Here is a 15,549-nt window from a genome sequence, read left to right as displayed (position 1 = left end):
TCCTTGTGTGTGCACTCAGTGTGATATGAGAAACCAAACAGGGAGTCTTAGATTGGAAAACGTCAGCCAGTTATAAAGTAACTGGAAGTAAACAGTTCTCAAGGGTAATATCTTATAATGTCTATTTCTAGGACAAAGCAACTGTGTTAACATGGAGGAACCAAGATGTTGCTCAGTTGCTAAGTTGTGTCCAATTCCTTGTGACCCCATGGACTGCAACACGCCAGACTTCCCTGTCCTTCACCATCTCCCAGAGTTTGCACAAATTTATGTCCATTGAGTCGGTGATGCAATCCAACCATTTCATCCTCTGTCACCCCCTTCTCCTGCCTTCAGTCTTTCCCAGCATCAGGGTCTTTTCCAATGAGTTGGCTCTTCGTATTAGGCGGCCAAAGTATTGCAGCTTCAATGTCAGTTCTTCTAATGAATATTCAGGGTTGATTTCCTTTAGATTGACTGGTTTGATCTCCTTGCTGTTCAAGGGACTCTCAAGAGTCTTCTCCAGCACAATTCCAAAACATCAATTCTTTGGAGCTCAGCCTTCTTCATGGTCCAACTCTCACAGGAAAGCTATGACAAACCTAAACAGCATATTATTGAAAGCTGAGACATCACTTTTCTGGCAAAAGTCCCATAGAGTCAAAGCTATGTTTTTTCCAGTAGTCATGTACAGATGTGAGAGTTGGATCATAAAGTTAGATGTAGTGACAGTTAATGAAGAACCATCCCCAGAGGGCAGAAAATCACCACCTTGGTTTTCCAGCTCTCCTGAGAGTGATGAGCGTTCATGTAAGTGTTGGGAAGCCATGGCAAGAGTTCTCAACACACAAACATACGTGCATCAAAATCTACATGCCTCACAGATGGAACAATGTTTAAAGTATTAACACTAGACTTCCACAATGATTGCCTCCAGTTCAAAGTATAGTTTGGGGATTTGAGGTATCAAAAACAACAAAAGTGGTGAGATTTAAGGTGTTTTAAATCAACAGTTACTCTTTCCTGCCCCCTGCAGCCCCCCACCTCCACCCCATTTAGCTGTAGAAAATTAGCCATTCAAGAAGAATTGAGGGACTTCCCTGGTGGTCCAGTGGTTAAGCCTCTACCTTCCACTGCAGGAGATGTAGGTTTGGTCCCTGGTAAGAAAGTTAAGATCCCATATGCTGTAGGATACAGCCAAAAAGTGAAACAAGAATGTCCCACCAGGAAACGTAAGGTGAATAGTCACTGATGTAAAAATCCACGTGTTTCTCCAAGTTTCAGAAATAAGCAAAGTGCCAACATTGAAGACACTACTTCACAATGAGTAGGACAGAGGTACTGCCTGATGAGTTCCTAGGTCAAACTGGTGGTGGGGGCTCCCTTCACCCCCAACATAGTTCCTAAGATGCATGACACAAGTGAAACCAGTCCAGTGCAACAGCTGTGACGAGTAGCTGTTAGGGAAGGCGGAGCCCATGCGTTTCTATGAGAAACTTGTTCACTGCTATGTTCAGCACCTCGGAGAATGGGTGCACCCAGTGGGGGCTCATGGAATAGTTTTCTTGCTTCTGTTTGTGTCATATCTCGACTGGGGGAGCTGAGCCATGAAGGCTGTCCCACGACTGTGGATCTGGGGGAGGAGGGCAGGTGACCAGTGCCGGCAATGCTGTGGACTCGGTTCCAGGAAGAAGTAACAAGCTCCAGCCTTGGGAGGTCTCTTCTGATACTTCGGTTCTGTAAAGTGATGCAACAGGTTTATTATTAATTAAAAATTTTATTCAAATCAACCTGTGTACTCTGGTACTTGTTTATCTAAGTGGTGGAGGGAAGATGAAAGCACAGATGACTGCCTCCAATGACTTGCTCTGATTCATCTCCCCAGTGCTATAAAAAGACAACTAATTATTTTTTTTTTCCTTAATGGCCCCAACTGCAGAGAGAAACAACATTTCATATGCGATGTGCCATAGAGTCCGGGCAAATTAGCCCAGGTGTTTCCATAATTGGAAGACTGAGCTGCTTTGACACAAAAGGGCTTTTCCATTCTTATATGTGGCTGACAGTATGCATCCAAGTTACCTTTGTAATAGTGCTGTTAGAAAGTGTAGCTGATAGAAAAGCAGAATTGTGAAAGCCCTGGGAAGGGAGGGCATTGCTGTATCTCGTCTCTCTGGGACTAGTTCCCAAACATCTGATTCATTTAGGGGATACCTCATCCCCATGTGACCCTGCTGGGTCTGTCGCTCAGGGTCCTGTCCCACCCCACCTGTGCTCCTCCGTGGGGTTACTGTATGAAAGGTGGGATGATAGATAAGTGCTTCCACTGGACAAGCTGCACCAGGAGGAGCTGCCCCCCGGGCTCCCTGTACTTTGTACCCGATGTGTGCAGAGACCCTCTGTGTGTGATGAGCCGAGGGAAGTTGGGATGGGGAAGGGAGGTCAGGGTCCTGCCCTGCAGACACTGCAACTACCCTGGACTTCTGCTAATGGAAGCCAGTCCATTTACTTTCTGTTTATGCTAGTTTAAGATAGATTTCTATAACAAGCAACTGGAAAAAGAAGTGTTTTCATTTTAAATGGTTTCGGATGAATTCTTGAGTTCAAAGTAAATGCATGATTCTAAGTAAAAGTGAGATAATACAACATCAAAACCTGTGGGAACACTGCTAAGATTTCCAGTTAATTACAGAAGTGTTTTTGCTCCAGAGAAGCATTGAAGTCCCAGGGGAATAGCAGGCTGATTTATCTCAGGATTGTTTCATATACACAGATGGCCCTACAGATTCACACATTGGATTTGTTCATGGTGGGCTTCCCTGTTGATGCAGATGGTAAAGAATCTGCTTGCAATGCAGGAGATGGGCATTCAATCCCTGGGTCAGCAAGATCCCCTGGAGGAGGGCATGGCAACCCACTCCAGTATTCTTGCCTGGAGAGCCCCATGAATAGGAGAGCCTGGTGGGCTACAGTCCATGCGGTCACAAAGAGTCGGACACGACTGACACTTTTGGGAGAAATGGAAAGGGAGCTCAAGTGAACCCAGGGAAGAGTGTGGGGGGCGGCACACAGATCATGAGGGCCAGGTGGGCGGGCTCAGAGCAGGCAGGTAGCACTTGGACATGAGCTTGCTCCCCTGGGGATTCTCGGGTGATGTCAGCCAGTACCAGGTTCCCAGGTGAGAAGGGGTGGACCAGAGCCTGGTGGGAGCTCTGGGGTCATCTTCACAAGCTCCCCGTCACCTAGAGGGCTTCCAGAGCTCAGCTCCTCTCTGGACCAGTACTCACGGCTATTGCTGTATCCACCCCACACATCTGTCGTCCTTACTCAGGTGTAAGCGACAGCAGGGCAGCATCGATGCCTCAATCCCGAAGACATCCTCTTTGTCTAAGGGAAAACATGAGACCCTAGGAGATGGAGTCAGAATCAAGATCCAAACTATCATTATATAGGAAGGATAAGCAATGAGATCCCATTGTAGAGCACAGGGAACTCTTCAATATCCTGGGATAAACCATTTGTTGTTCAGTCGCTAAGTCCTGTCCAACTCTTTGTGACCCCATGTATGCCAGGCTTCCCTGTCCTTCACCATCTCCCAGAGCTTGCTCAAACTCATGTCCACTGAGTCAGTGATGCCATCCAACCATCTCATCCTCTGCCGTCCCCTTCTCCTGCCCTCAATCTTTCCCAGCATCGGTCTTTTCCAGTGAGTCAGCTCTTCACATCAGGTGGCCAAAGTACTGAAGCTTCAGCTTCAGCATAGCCTCAGTGTTTCCAATGAATATTCAGGGTTGATTTTCTTTAGAATTTACTGGTTTGACCTCCTTGCTACCCAAGGGACTCTCAAGAGTCTTCTCCAGCACAGTTTGAAAGCATCAATTCTTTGGTGCTCAGCCTTCTTTATGGTCCACTTCTCACATCCGGATAAACCATAGTGAGAAAGAATATACATAGGTACAACTGAATCACTGCTGTACCGCAGAAATCAATCAACACTGTAAACCAACTATACTTTAACAACAACAAAGTACATGAGAGGGTTTAACGTCTTGGAAAGGAGGAAGGAGCACCTTCACAGGAGCTGGGCTCAGGAGAGAGCATGGATGCTGGTCCACGCAGATGTATAGGTCATCAGGAAGATGGAGGCTGAGGGGCACCTTGGTCACAGTAAAGGACGAGAAGAGGTGTTTGCTGAGAATGAAGACCAGGGGCTTGAAGAGTATAATGAAATCTTCAGACTGAAGGGCCAGGGAGCGGGTGACCAAGAGGAAGGCCGTCCTGTGAAGGCTGAGGCACAAGTGTGGTTCAGTCTCTCAGTTGTGTCCGACCCTTTGTGACCTCAGGCTTCTCTGTCCATCGGATTCTCCAGGCAGGAAGAATACTGGAGTGGGTTGCCATTTCCTTCCCCAGGGAATCTTCCTGACCCAGGGCTTGAACCTGGCTCTCCTGCATTGCATCCGGGTTCTTTCCTGACTGAGCTTCATGCAAATTTTGTTCTGGATGCATTTCTTCCCCACTCATTATAGTGATGGTTTAGATCTGTAAGGCTGTATTTTCACCTGTGAGCTATGAATTTATTCTGTTCACCTGTGATAAACAACAGTGGGATCTAAAAATGAAATCCTGGTCTGGGAACTAAAAGAGAATCTTGAGTGTGTCTGTACTTACTTAATCTTATATTTCCCAAATAGTTATATGTGCAAAAAAAAAAAAGGCTGAGATAAAACTCTTGTGCTTTATTTTTTTAGGGTGAAAATGCCCATGTTTCTTTCAGTACTAAAAAAGGAAATATACTTATTTGAATGTTTTTGATGAATGCCACTAAGTTGAAAATTCATTCTTTAGGTTGGCAGGCTCTGGTAATAAAAAATAAAGGTAACTTGTCAACAAAAGGATTTTCTAAACACTGCTACTCTTACCAAACTTTTGATGCTGATCCAGTTAAGAGCACGGTGCTTTACATCAACTATGTAAGATACAAATGCACATATATGCATTTAGCAATACATAGATGTATCCTAAGATACAGTGGGATACCAATTTTACAAGTAGAGGTCACATTTTTATAACATGGGAATCTGGGTCCTTTTGTTCCCATGATGTACCCTTTGAAGGCAATGTGGCGTCTTGTGTATCCTTTGTCACTTGAGAACAAACTACTGTCACTGTAAATGTAACTACACAACCTCTCTACAGAGCCATACCCCAGTCTTTCCAAAAGGATCAGGAAAGGTGGCTGCAGTTTTCTTGATGAATGTATCAGTTTTCTGCAGAAGAAAGCATCTGTTATTAAAACAGCCCGAGTACGACCAGCAGAAGACACTACCGCCTCTAAAGTCCCTGTCCTAGACGGAGCCCACGAGTTCTTGGATTATTTTATTCATAATAAATATCTTTGATATCCTAGGCTTCCACTGCTTTCTCGGATAAAGAGCGGAGCAGGTCTTTGTAGAGAGCGGAGTTCATGAAGCGGGGGTATGAGTCCCTGTGCATCAGCGTGTAGATCTGCAGCTGGGCATCGTCAAAGATGTTCTGGGAGGGCTCGGCCATGCTCCTGTTGATGGCCTCCCGCACGCGCGAGTCCAGGCTGACCTGGCGGAGGCGGGGGAAACACCAGGCTCATCAGACATGGTCCTCTCTGGACATCCACCCCCGACTCCCACAGCTTGTTCGACTTTTTAAAAAGCCCAACCAAGCAAGGTTGTCCCCAGTGCTAAGCTGCCAAAGGAGGAATTGAACACAGAACAGGGGTCCCAAACTTCAGAGGCGTTGGAAGCCCCTGGTGGGTTGGTTAAACCGAGTGGGGCCCCTGCAGAGCTTCTGGCTCAGTGTATCTGGGTGCAGGTGAGTGAGAATCTGCATCTCCCAAGAGTTCTCGGCAATACTTATGGGTGTTGCATTTCTTTTTGTTTTAAATTTATTTATTTTTAATTGAAGGATAATTGCCTTATGGTATCGTGTTGGTTTCTGCCAAACATCAACATGAATCAGCCACAGGTATACCTGTGTCCCTTCCCTCTTGAACCTCCTCCCACCTCCCTCCCCATCCCATCCCTCTAGGTGGTCACAGAGCACTGGGTTGCGCTCCCTGTGCCACACAGCAAATTCCCACTGGCTATCTATTACAAACGGTAATATACATATGTTTCCATGCTACTCCCTCGATTTGTCCCACCCCCCTCTCCTTCCCCCTGTAACAGTGTTTACAGCCAGACACAAAGACACCTCCTTCTGGAGAATCTGATGAAAGTTATACACACTTTCCCCAGGAAAATGCTCACGATCTTTCACAGATTTTCGAGGGTACTTGGCACCCATTGGTGGGACCACTGCTCAAGTCTATGATGAGTGGGGGCAGGGGGGTTCCATATTCTGGAGCAGCAGTAACCGGGCCAGGGGACCAGACACTGAAGGGGTCCTTTTTGCCCATGGCCTCAACCTCTGGCGGGCACCTACCTCCTTAGGAGAGAGAATAGAAATGTAGTCTTCATATATGACCCTCGCTTTCTCTTCAATCATGGCTTTATTCACTTCTTTCTTCAGCTCCTCGCATGCCATCCAGAAGAGCATGTTCTCCTCGCTGAACTCGGTCCGCAGAAACTCCCGGAAGGCGTTCCTGCCCGCGGGCGTGAGCATGAGCTTGTCAAAGGACTGAGCCCAGGCGCTGGCCTCCTCCAGGGTGGGACCCGGGCTGGGGGCGGGAGGAACGGGTGTGGGGAGCTGAGGGATTGGGGGGCTGATGGGAATTCAGCCCTGGACAGATGTCCTTTTCCCTCTGAGAATGAAAACGTGCACCCAGGCCCTTTCAGGCCGAGAAAGAGTTGTCCTCATTCCTCAAGCCTTCAGCAAAAATATGAGCATGGATTGAATTGTGTCTCCTAAAAAAGAGATGCTGAAGTCCTGACCCTGGACCTTGCGTTAGAAGTAAGACCTCTGCAGGTTTAACCAAGTTAAGATGCGGTTGTTAGGGAGGGTCCTCATTCAGTATAACTGGTATTCTTATAAAAAGGGGGATTTGGATACAGACAGACACATGCAGAAAAGGTATGAGTCGATAAGTGAAAATAAGTCCATTGATAATACAGAAAGAAAAAGACACTTTTAAATTTGGCATTATGGAAAGTAATTTATATGTTTTTCTCAACTTTTTTAAAAAAACACTTCAAAAAATAACATATTAGCTAAAGTATAAAAGAAGAGTTAAGAAAAAATGGACCTTTAAAATTTTCCTGAACCTCAACATAATGTGTATTTCATTATATTCTTTTATTTAAAAAGGTGAATCACATAAAAATAAAATATATCACATGTTTTGCCAAGAAGCATCAATTTATATTTGTGATTAACAGGCATTAGATTAATAATGGAACTAACTTTTCTCCCTGTCACACAATAAATTGAAAGGAACCTGCTGGAATTTCCCTGGTGGTCCAGTGGTTAAGACTCCAAACTCCCAATGCAGGGAGCACAGGTACAGGTTCAATCCCTGGTCAGGGGACTAAGATCCCACATGCAATGTGGTCAAAACATTTTTTTAAAATTAAAAAAAATAATTAAAAGGAATTCTGCTGAGTGAAAATGTGATACAACATTATGATCTGATATTAAACTGCAGTTAGAGAAGCTATTCTAGTGACACATGTAATGCAAAACACCAAAAAATTACAGCTGGGCATCCATAGGATGATGGATGTTCACTTAACTTACGTGAACATGTGCAAGTTAAATATTTACGTGGTATACTTTATGATTATACAGCACTGGATGTCAACTATATCTCAAAAAAAATAATTGGAAGAAAAGAAAAAATAATAAGGAATTAAAAATAGCAAGGCTGGCATTTCTGTCAGTTCAGTGAGCTAAACACTATGAGATTTTACCTTTCTTCACAGGTGGGAAGGTCTTCGGTTCTGACTTCATAGGAAGTCCTTCTAAGTCTCTGTTCCTCCTGGTTTCTTACAGTGAGACTGCATGAAAGGAGATGTACACGTGAGGGTTGAGATCACTCTGTATCAAGTAACAAGTTCCTTGTTTTCTTGACACAACTGACTCTGCTTTGTTTTCTTAAGAAAACCAAAAGTATGACAAGCAAGTATTAGCAAAATAAATTCTACATATAATACTCTGGTCTACACGAATGAGGGACAGTTTACATTTAGAATAATAATTCTTTTCATAAAACAAATGAACAGTTAGGTTGTCTGTACTTTGGGGCTATTTGTAGTCATTTTGTGTGGATGTCTGTTTTTACTTCTCCTGAGTAGACACTCAGGAGTGGAAATACTGTCACATGATGACTCTATTTTTAACATATTGAGGAAGTCCCACACTGTTCTCCTCCAAAGCAGCTGCACCATGTCACGTTCCCACCAGCAATGTTGGCGGGCTCCTGTTCCTCCACACCCAGACCAGCCCTTACTATTGTCTGTCTTTCTAATTCTAGTCTTGTAGGTGGCTACGAAGGGTATCATGCTGTGTGTCTGATTTGCATTTTGCTAATGACCCATGACACTGAGCCTCTTTTCAAGTATTTATCAGCTATTTGTCCATCTTCTTTGGAGACACCTTCTTGAGTTATAGTTTGACTAAATTCTCTGTTACTTTGCTTTCATACTTTGAAGACACTGCTCTCATCTTTCACAGATGCACATACCACATGATACTTGCTTTCTGACTGTGATGATGACATCCAGGCATAGATTTATATTTTACTCACCATAGCTGTTATTAGTAGGAGGAGCCTGCTCTGGGGCCTGCCACCACCTGCCCCCCAACACACCATCAGTCCCAGACTTTGTTCAGGCCATGATCCTGCCTCCTATGCCTCTCAAGGCAGCAGATCGAGGACTGGGTAGATAGGATAAATGCCAGCAGCATCCCACAATCATGGGGACATCTCTGAGCATCTTTCAGGCACCATCTCACTGAGCCTGATGAGCAGAGTGAAAAGTGCAGAAAAAGGGGCTTAAATGTGGTCTCTTCTCCATTGGTGGGTCTCCTTCCCACTAGGGCATCCTGGACACTCATGGTGTAGGGGCTGCCAACACACCCTTTCCTCTAGTCCCCTACTGGGTCCTCTAGACTCCTACTCAGGGCTGAAGGCTTGCCTCGAATGACAGGCTGCTCAGCCCTGTATTCCCACCAGAGTCTGGGGTTCTGTCCCAAATGGACAGACCTCCCAGCATTGGGTTCCATCAGTCCTCAGAGGGTCACACTCACTGGAGTGGAACTTCTTGGAAATTAATGCCAGCCCGAGGCAAGCAGGAGCAAACCAAACAAACTGTCCTGGACATTTCATTTTCAACCTTCAGCTCCCCTCATCGCCTCATGTGATTCTGTCACTGATCTATTCCAGGGTTTCTTCTCCACGGTCTGGGTCTAACTCGCAGTCAAGCCCAAGTACATTACAATGGTTTTATTGACTAAAGCTACACGCACATTTGGTTGGCACGAGGCATGTTTCATATACAAGACTTCAGAGATGCAATCTAATGCCCATGTGATTTCTGAGGGTAAATCATACCCTTTCTCCAGATTTTCAGCAGTGACTCAGTCAAGTTGTATCTCTTTTTTTAAGCAATGAATGTATATCTTCCTCTCCAAGTAAGTTAGCCTGTATTTTAAGCTTTTCCTCTCTCTGTCCAGCATAAATTTTAATACTTTTCTTTATCAAAAGCAATATTAATAGAATAGAAGCAGGAGAATATAAAATGCAGGCTCATGCTCTTTCATAACCCTAATCTTTAGGACCCAGATTAAATTGTAACTCCTCCAATAAGTCTTTATCCCCAAGTAGAGGGCCTTGAATTCACTGTTTTTTGACAATCTAGGCACCATTTTTGCCCAGATATTAATATTCAATCATCAGCTGGCTTATATTGTTCTTTAGACACTTGATATACATTAGTTAGCCTGATTTCAGGGACTTGACTATGTCCCTTCAGAGCTAGGATGCAGTCTTGTCTCGGGTTTTTTTTCCAATATTTATTTTTTTAAATTAATTAATTTTTGCCTGTGCTGGGTCTTCGTCGCGACGCTGGCTTTTTCTCTAGTTGCAGCAAGTGGAGGCTACTCTCTAGCTGCGGTGTGCGGGCTTCTCATTGTGGTGGTTTCTCTTGTGGAGCGTGGGCTCTAGGTGCACTGGCTTCAGTAGTTGAGGCACACAGGCTCAGTAGTTGCCTGATGGGGACCCTAGAGTCCATGGGCTTCAGTAATTGTGGTTCTCGGGCTCAGCTGCCCCATGGCATGTGGGAATCTTCCCAGACCAGGGAACAAACCCATGTCTCCAGCACTGGCAGGCAGATTCATAACCACTGGACCACCAGGGAAGGCCTTGTGTTTTTACTCACTTGGCTGACCCCAGCCTTAGCTGGGGGAGGTGGGATCTTTTAGCTGCGGCATGTGAGATCTAGTTCCCAGAACAGGGATTGAATCCCAGCCCCCACATTGGGAGCACAGAGCCCCAGCCACTGGACTCCCAGGGAAGCCCTCATCTTGGTTTTTTATCTGTTTTGTTGTTTTTGTGGTCCTTTATAAAACCCATATCAGTGTCAGCCATATAGCATTTGCTTAAAAAGCACTTATTGAATCATCATAAGCTGGCACTGATCAAGGTACCGTTTTCTTATCAGGAGCATGGTCATAACAAAGCCACCAGCTTACCAGGAACAGCTGCAGCAGCAGCACCAGCAGAAGCAGCAAGCGTTGGACCCCTGGTTCTCCACTCCAGGCTGGCCGGGGGCACAGGCTGCAGGCTCCTGGGCTGCGCACACCGGCCGCTTCCGCATCTCCATCCATTCTGACCCCATTGGCTGCAACAGAAGTGAGGTGGGGGGCAGAGTTAGCATCAGGTAAGCTGGAGATTCCACTGTTTGCGTCACTGAGAAGATGCAGTGTGACTCTATCCCACCATCTCTGCTAATTCTGGTAAAAGTTGGTCCTTAGAACCCATTCGTGTGTGTGTGCTAAGTCACTTCAGTCATGTCCAACTCTTTGTGACCCCATGGACTGGGCCCGCCAGACTCCTCTGTCCATGGGATTCTCCAGGCAAGAGTACTGGAGTGGTTTGTGATGCCCTCCTCCAGGGGAACTTCCCAACCCAGGGATCGAATCATGTCTCCTACGTCTCCTGCATTGGCAGGTGGGTTCTTTACCATTAGCGCCACCTGGGAAACCCTTAGAATCCATTCATTTACCATTTATTCACTGTCTAGAATCTGCCATGTGCTGTGATAAATTCTAGGAGCGAAACAATGAATGGAGGTCCCTGGGCTAAGTTGCTCACAGTTCGGTCAAGGAGGTAGATGCTGATAGGACATCCCTTGACATCACAGTGAGGACCTCCCACAGGTGCATTTCCCACTTTGAGTCCCCCCAACCCCACCCCTGCTGGACCAATATCGCGGGGCATGTGGGGGCAACTGCACTGACTGGATCACAGTGGCAAAGCTCTTGGAGCCGCACCTGTGTTCTGCTCAGTGATGCCCTGGGCACACCCAGGAGACAGTGACCCCCCGCCCACAAATGTGCTGCCACCTGTGATGCCCTGGCCTTCCTCCCCGGATATGGCGCCCCCGGAAACCCCTTCAACCCTCCCATTTCCTGAGAACTACAGGAATGGCTGGAGGAGAGAACTATAAAAGCAGCATAAGAAAGAGAAATTGCTGAATCCATTTTTAACTTTTGATACAGTGGTTAAAAAATTGTTGGCAGAGTAAAAGGAAAAAAGATTCAAAGCCCCATTAAAGAACCTTAAATAGGTCTTTGGAACTAAATTTTGTATTTGTTATTCCACTCCAACATTAGATTTATCTATTCTTACTACTACTTATCTTTTTGTGTTATTGGACTTTGTTTTAATTATCATAGTTCTATTACATGTTTTCATATTGAGTAGGCTAAATTCTCTTTATGAATTAAAACCAAAAAAGGTTTTTGACTGTTCTTGCCTGTTTGTTCTTTCAGGGGAATCAGCTTGTCAATCCCACTTGGAATTCTGGTTAAGACCATGTTGAATTTACAAGAAATATTTGTGAGAAATGCCACCTGTTCCAGCACCTATAGAGGATGACCGCGTCATAGACTTTGTTCTATTACAAGTTCATCATTAAAACCGTGTAGTCTGTAAGCTTTAATTATATGCGATGGCCCACCTCTGGGCACCCTGCCCCCTAGGTAATGAGCATTAAGCTAAAATACCTTTGTTCTGCTCACAGGAAACATCTTGACCTGGCCCACCCTCTTTGCAACAGAGTCAATCATCTTAGTGTGCTGGCTTTTTGTTTGTTTTTAGTTTTACGTATTTATTTTTGGCTGTGCTGCGTCTTTGTTGCTGCTCTTCTTATTGCTGTGGCTTCTCTTGATGTGAAGCACAGGCTCTAGGAGCACAAGCTTCAGCAGTTACGGCTCACAGGCTTGGTAGTTGCAGCTTGAAGGCTAATCTGCCCCATGGCATGTGAGATCTTCTGCCCCATGGCATGTGGGATCTTCTGCCCCATGGCATGTGAGATCTTCTGCCCCATGGCATGTGGGATCTTCCCTCACCAGGGATCGAACCGGTGTCCCCTGCATTACAAGGTGCATTCTTAACCACTGGGCCACTGGGAAGCCCCTGCTGGCTTTCTGAATAAAGTCACTATTCTTTGCCCCCAAAATTGGTCTTTCAATTGACTGGCCTGTCCTGGTCATGAGCAGGCTGAGCCTGGACTCATTAACAACAGCTTTGGATTAGCCCTTGTCTTTTGATTACACAGGGATGTAAGTTCCAGGACAGAACGAGAGACCCATCAGAGGGGCATTCTGTCCCTCATCCGCAGGCAGAACGACGCTCACAACACCTGTCCAGAGCACCCAGCCTGGGCAGTCCATCCTCCCAGGTGGACCCAGTCCTCATCGCATCAGTGGCATTTCAGTGGCGTCAGAGACAGACGACGCTCTCACTTCATTTAGGACGTGGAGGGGCAAAGACAAGCCAGCACAATCTCCAGACTAATCAGCTTTGAACCGCGGATGCTCTAGGTAACTGTTATTTTCTCAAAGATACTGATGCAACTTGCCTCATTAAAAACAAAATCCCAGGCCTTCGCTGGTGGCTCACTGGTCAAGAATCCACCTGCCAGTGCAGGAGACACAGGTTCAGTCCCTGGTCTGGGGAGATCCCACATGCCGCGGAGCAACGAAGCCAGTGCGCCACAACTACTGAGCCCGGGCCCCGGAGCCCAGGAGCTGCAGTTACTGAGCCCATGTGTCCTAGAGCCCGTGCTCTGCAACAAGAGAAGCCACCAAATGAGAAACCTGAGCGCTGCAACTAGAGAAAACCCTGAGCAGCAACAAAGACCCTGCATTGCCAAAAACAAATAAATAAATTTTTTTTTTTAAAAATCAGTTGTTTCTCAAAAAAAAAAAAAAAAGGATTGTGACATGGTCATGTCAGCAGGCTTCAAGAGACTCCTGTTTCAATATGTTTGCAAGACTGGCTCTTAAAATTTGATTTCTGTTCTCTTCATACTTTCTTCCTCTCTTTGAGTCAGTATGGGTATTTTTCATTTCCTGAAATATAAGCCATCCCTTTCATTGTGTTTTCAAATTTACTGGAACTTACCATTATAGGTTATCTTAATTGTTTGATCGAGACGCTTTAAATTACTGCAGGCCTGTTCAACAGGCAAACATGTAGTAACTTATGGGAGAGTTGTGTAAGTGTCACTAAGTATTTGTAGAGAATTAATTTTTCAAATTTCATAGTTAATTAATATGAAGGCTAACAACATATATTAAATACCTGCCTATATACAAGATTTTAAAAAACATGCCATTGTCATATGGGTTAGTTCAGCTCATCCTTTCAGACACTGATATGTGGTCTGATTTGCCAAATGAGCTTTGTGCATCTTTTTTTTTGGCCTCCATCATGTGTGGGAGAACTCTGAATACATTTCATTTCCATCTGCTCTAAGCAACACAGAATCAGTACTCCTTTGACACTGCCATTCTATTCTTCTTGTGGGCTATGTGTGGCGCAGACTACTGGCCATAATTTCAGTGTCTGTTGGCATGATCTAAGCATGAGGCCCCAGCAACTAGCCTTTGTTTAAGGGTCCAGAGGCTTAGAAGTTAGATGAATGTAAAATCAATGTCAGTGACCTCAGAAACTGTTTCTATAATTTATGGCAGCCCGAGGAAATGGTAAAAAACATGTTGGCAGTTTATTAAATGTTCTGTAGTCCACTCGGCTCCTCTGTCCATGGGATTTTCCAGGCAAGAATACTGGAGTGGGTTGCCATTTCCTTCTCCAGGGGATCTTCCCAACCTAGTGATCGAGCCCGTGTCTCCTGCTTGGCAGGCAGATTCTTTACCCCTGAGCCACCTGGGAAGCCCTATTAAATATTTAGATCTTAACTAAGAGATCATCCTACTCAAACATGGCTTTTCCATTCCCAGGAACACAACATTTAAGAGAACTCTTTTCAAGATCAAGTTAAAAAAAATGTAAATTCTTAATCTTGATCAAAATCTTTGGTAATTTGGAATTGAAAGGAGTAACTAGGTCTAAAAAAATTTAGCCTAACAGTGATTCTCTCAGAAAAGTTATTTTCTTGTAAACTTAAACTTGGCAGTTGGATTCCATGAATAGCTATTTATTTTCATTATGGTTTCCAAATTCTGAAAATGGCCATTATTCAATTACACGTAGGGAATATGATGAAAGAACAAGCATTGCGCGGGAAAAAAAAAAATCTCTCTTAAAAGGGCCTGATTCTATGTAGAATCATAGACAAGGTCCCGATGAAGGAGAACCAAGAACCTTCAAGGACATAACATTAAAACCATCCCCAGGATGATCTTACCATCAGTAGGAAGTGATGGGCCCTGAAAGAGTTAAGCCAGAACATAAGGAAATTTGAGAGACAAACTCCCCCTCGAGTCGGGAGTGCTCTCTCTTTATAAGGACACCCTTTACAAGGACACCCTGGTCTTTATAAGGAGACTCTGGTCCAGTGTGACCTCATCTGCACTTGATTACATCTGCAAAGGCCCTTTTCCCAAATAAGGCCACATTTACAAGTGTGAATAGTATTCAAGGATAATTAAGAGAACAATGCTTCATATTTTTATGGGGCTTCATAGATTACAGGAGACTTTCATATGTATTACCTCATTTGTATTTTTCCCCACATTTCCGTGAGCCAAGAAAGACAGTTATTAGTTCCGTTTCTCAGGTGAAGAAACCAAGGCTCAAAGAGGCTTACCTCATCCCTGAGGTGCCTCTGATGACCTGTAGCCTGGGTGGCCAAGCCCATTGTCTTTCTTCATGTCAGTTTGTCAATCCAAGGGCCTTCTGCAGAAATTTGACAGCTCAGCACAGACACATGCATTTTATTTTTTTCAGATGTCTGCATTTTATAACACACTAATGTGACAATATTTCCAGTTATGACGTTTACTTTGACCTGTACGTGATCTAATCTACTTAATTTTTAGGCCAAGGGAGCTAAGTGACTTTTCCACGGCCCCTTGGCTAGTTGATAGTGTGTAAGTGACTAGACTCTACAAACTGCTCGCACACACACA

General features: G+C 44.9%; 1 protein-coding gene across 7 annotated transcripts in view; it reads right to left on the bottom strand.

Moving 5' to 3' along the window:
• Positions 1 to 596: 596 nt before the first annotated feature.
• Positions 597 to 15,549, bottom strand: part of RGS20 (regulator of G protein signaling 20) — a 31,459-nt gene continuing 16,506 nt past the window's right edge. For 6 of the 7 annotated variants that reach the window (XM_043880332.1, XM_043880335.1, XM_043880333.1 and 3 more), the window contains exons 2-5: positions 10,642 to 10,790; positions 7,860 to 7,946; positions 6,436 to 6,670; positions 4,696 to 5,571 (exon numbers count right to left, since the gene is read on the bottom strand). In XM_043880332.1, the coding sequence (XP_043736267.1) occupies positions 5,383 to 5,571; positions 6,436 to 6,670; positions 7,860 to 7,946; positions 10,642 to 10,790 (660 nt within the window). In that variant the 3' untranslated portion in view covers positions 4,696 to 5,382. Of the gene's footprint in view, positions 1,717 to 4,695; positions 5,572 to 6,435; positions 6,671 to 7,859; positions 7,947 to 10,641; positions 10,791 to 15,549 lie in introns of those variants that run through there. The other variant, XR_006336431.1, reaches the window with a different exon arrangement.

The sequence above is a fragment of the Cervus elaphus genome, chromosome 21, assembly GCF_910594005.1.
Source record: "Cervus elaphus chromosome 21, mCerEla1.1, whole genome shotgun sequence".
NCBI lineage: Eukaryota > Metazoa > Chordata > Mammalia > Artiodactyla > Cervidae > Cervus > Cervus elaphus.
Note: the sequence above shows the minus strand (reverse complement) of the source record. Positions and strands in the feature narration are given on the sequence as shown.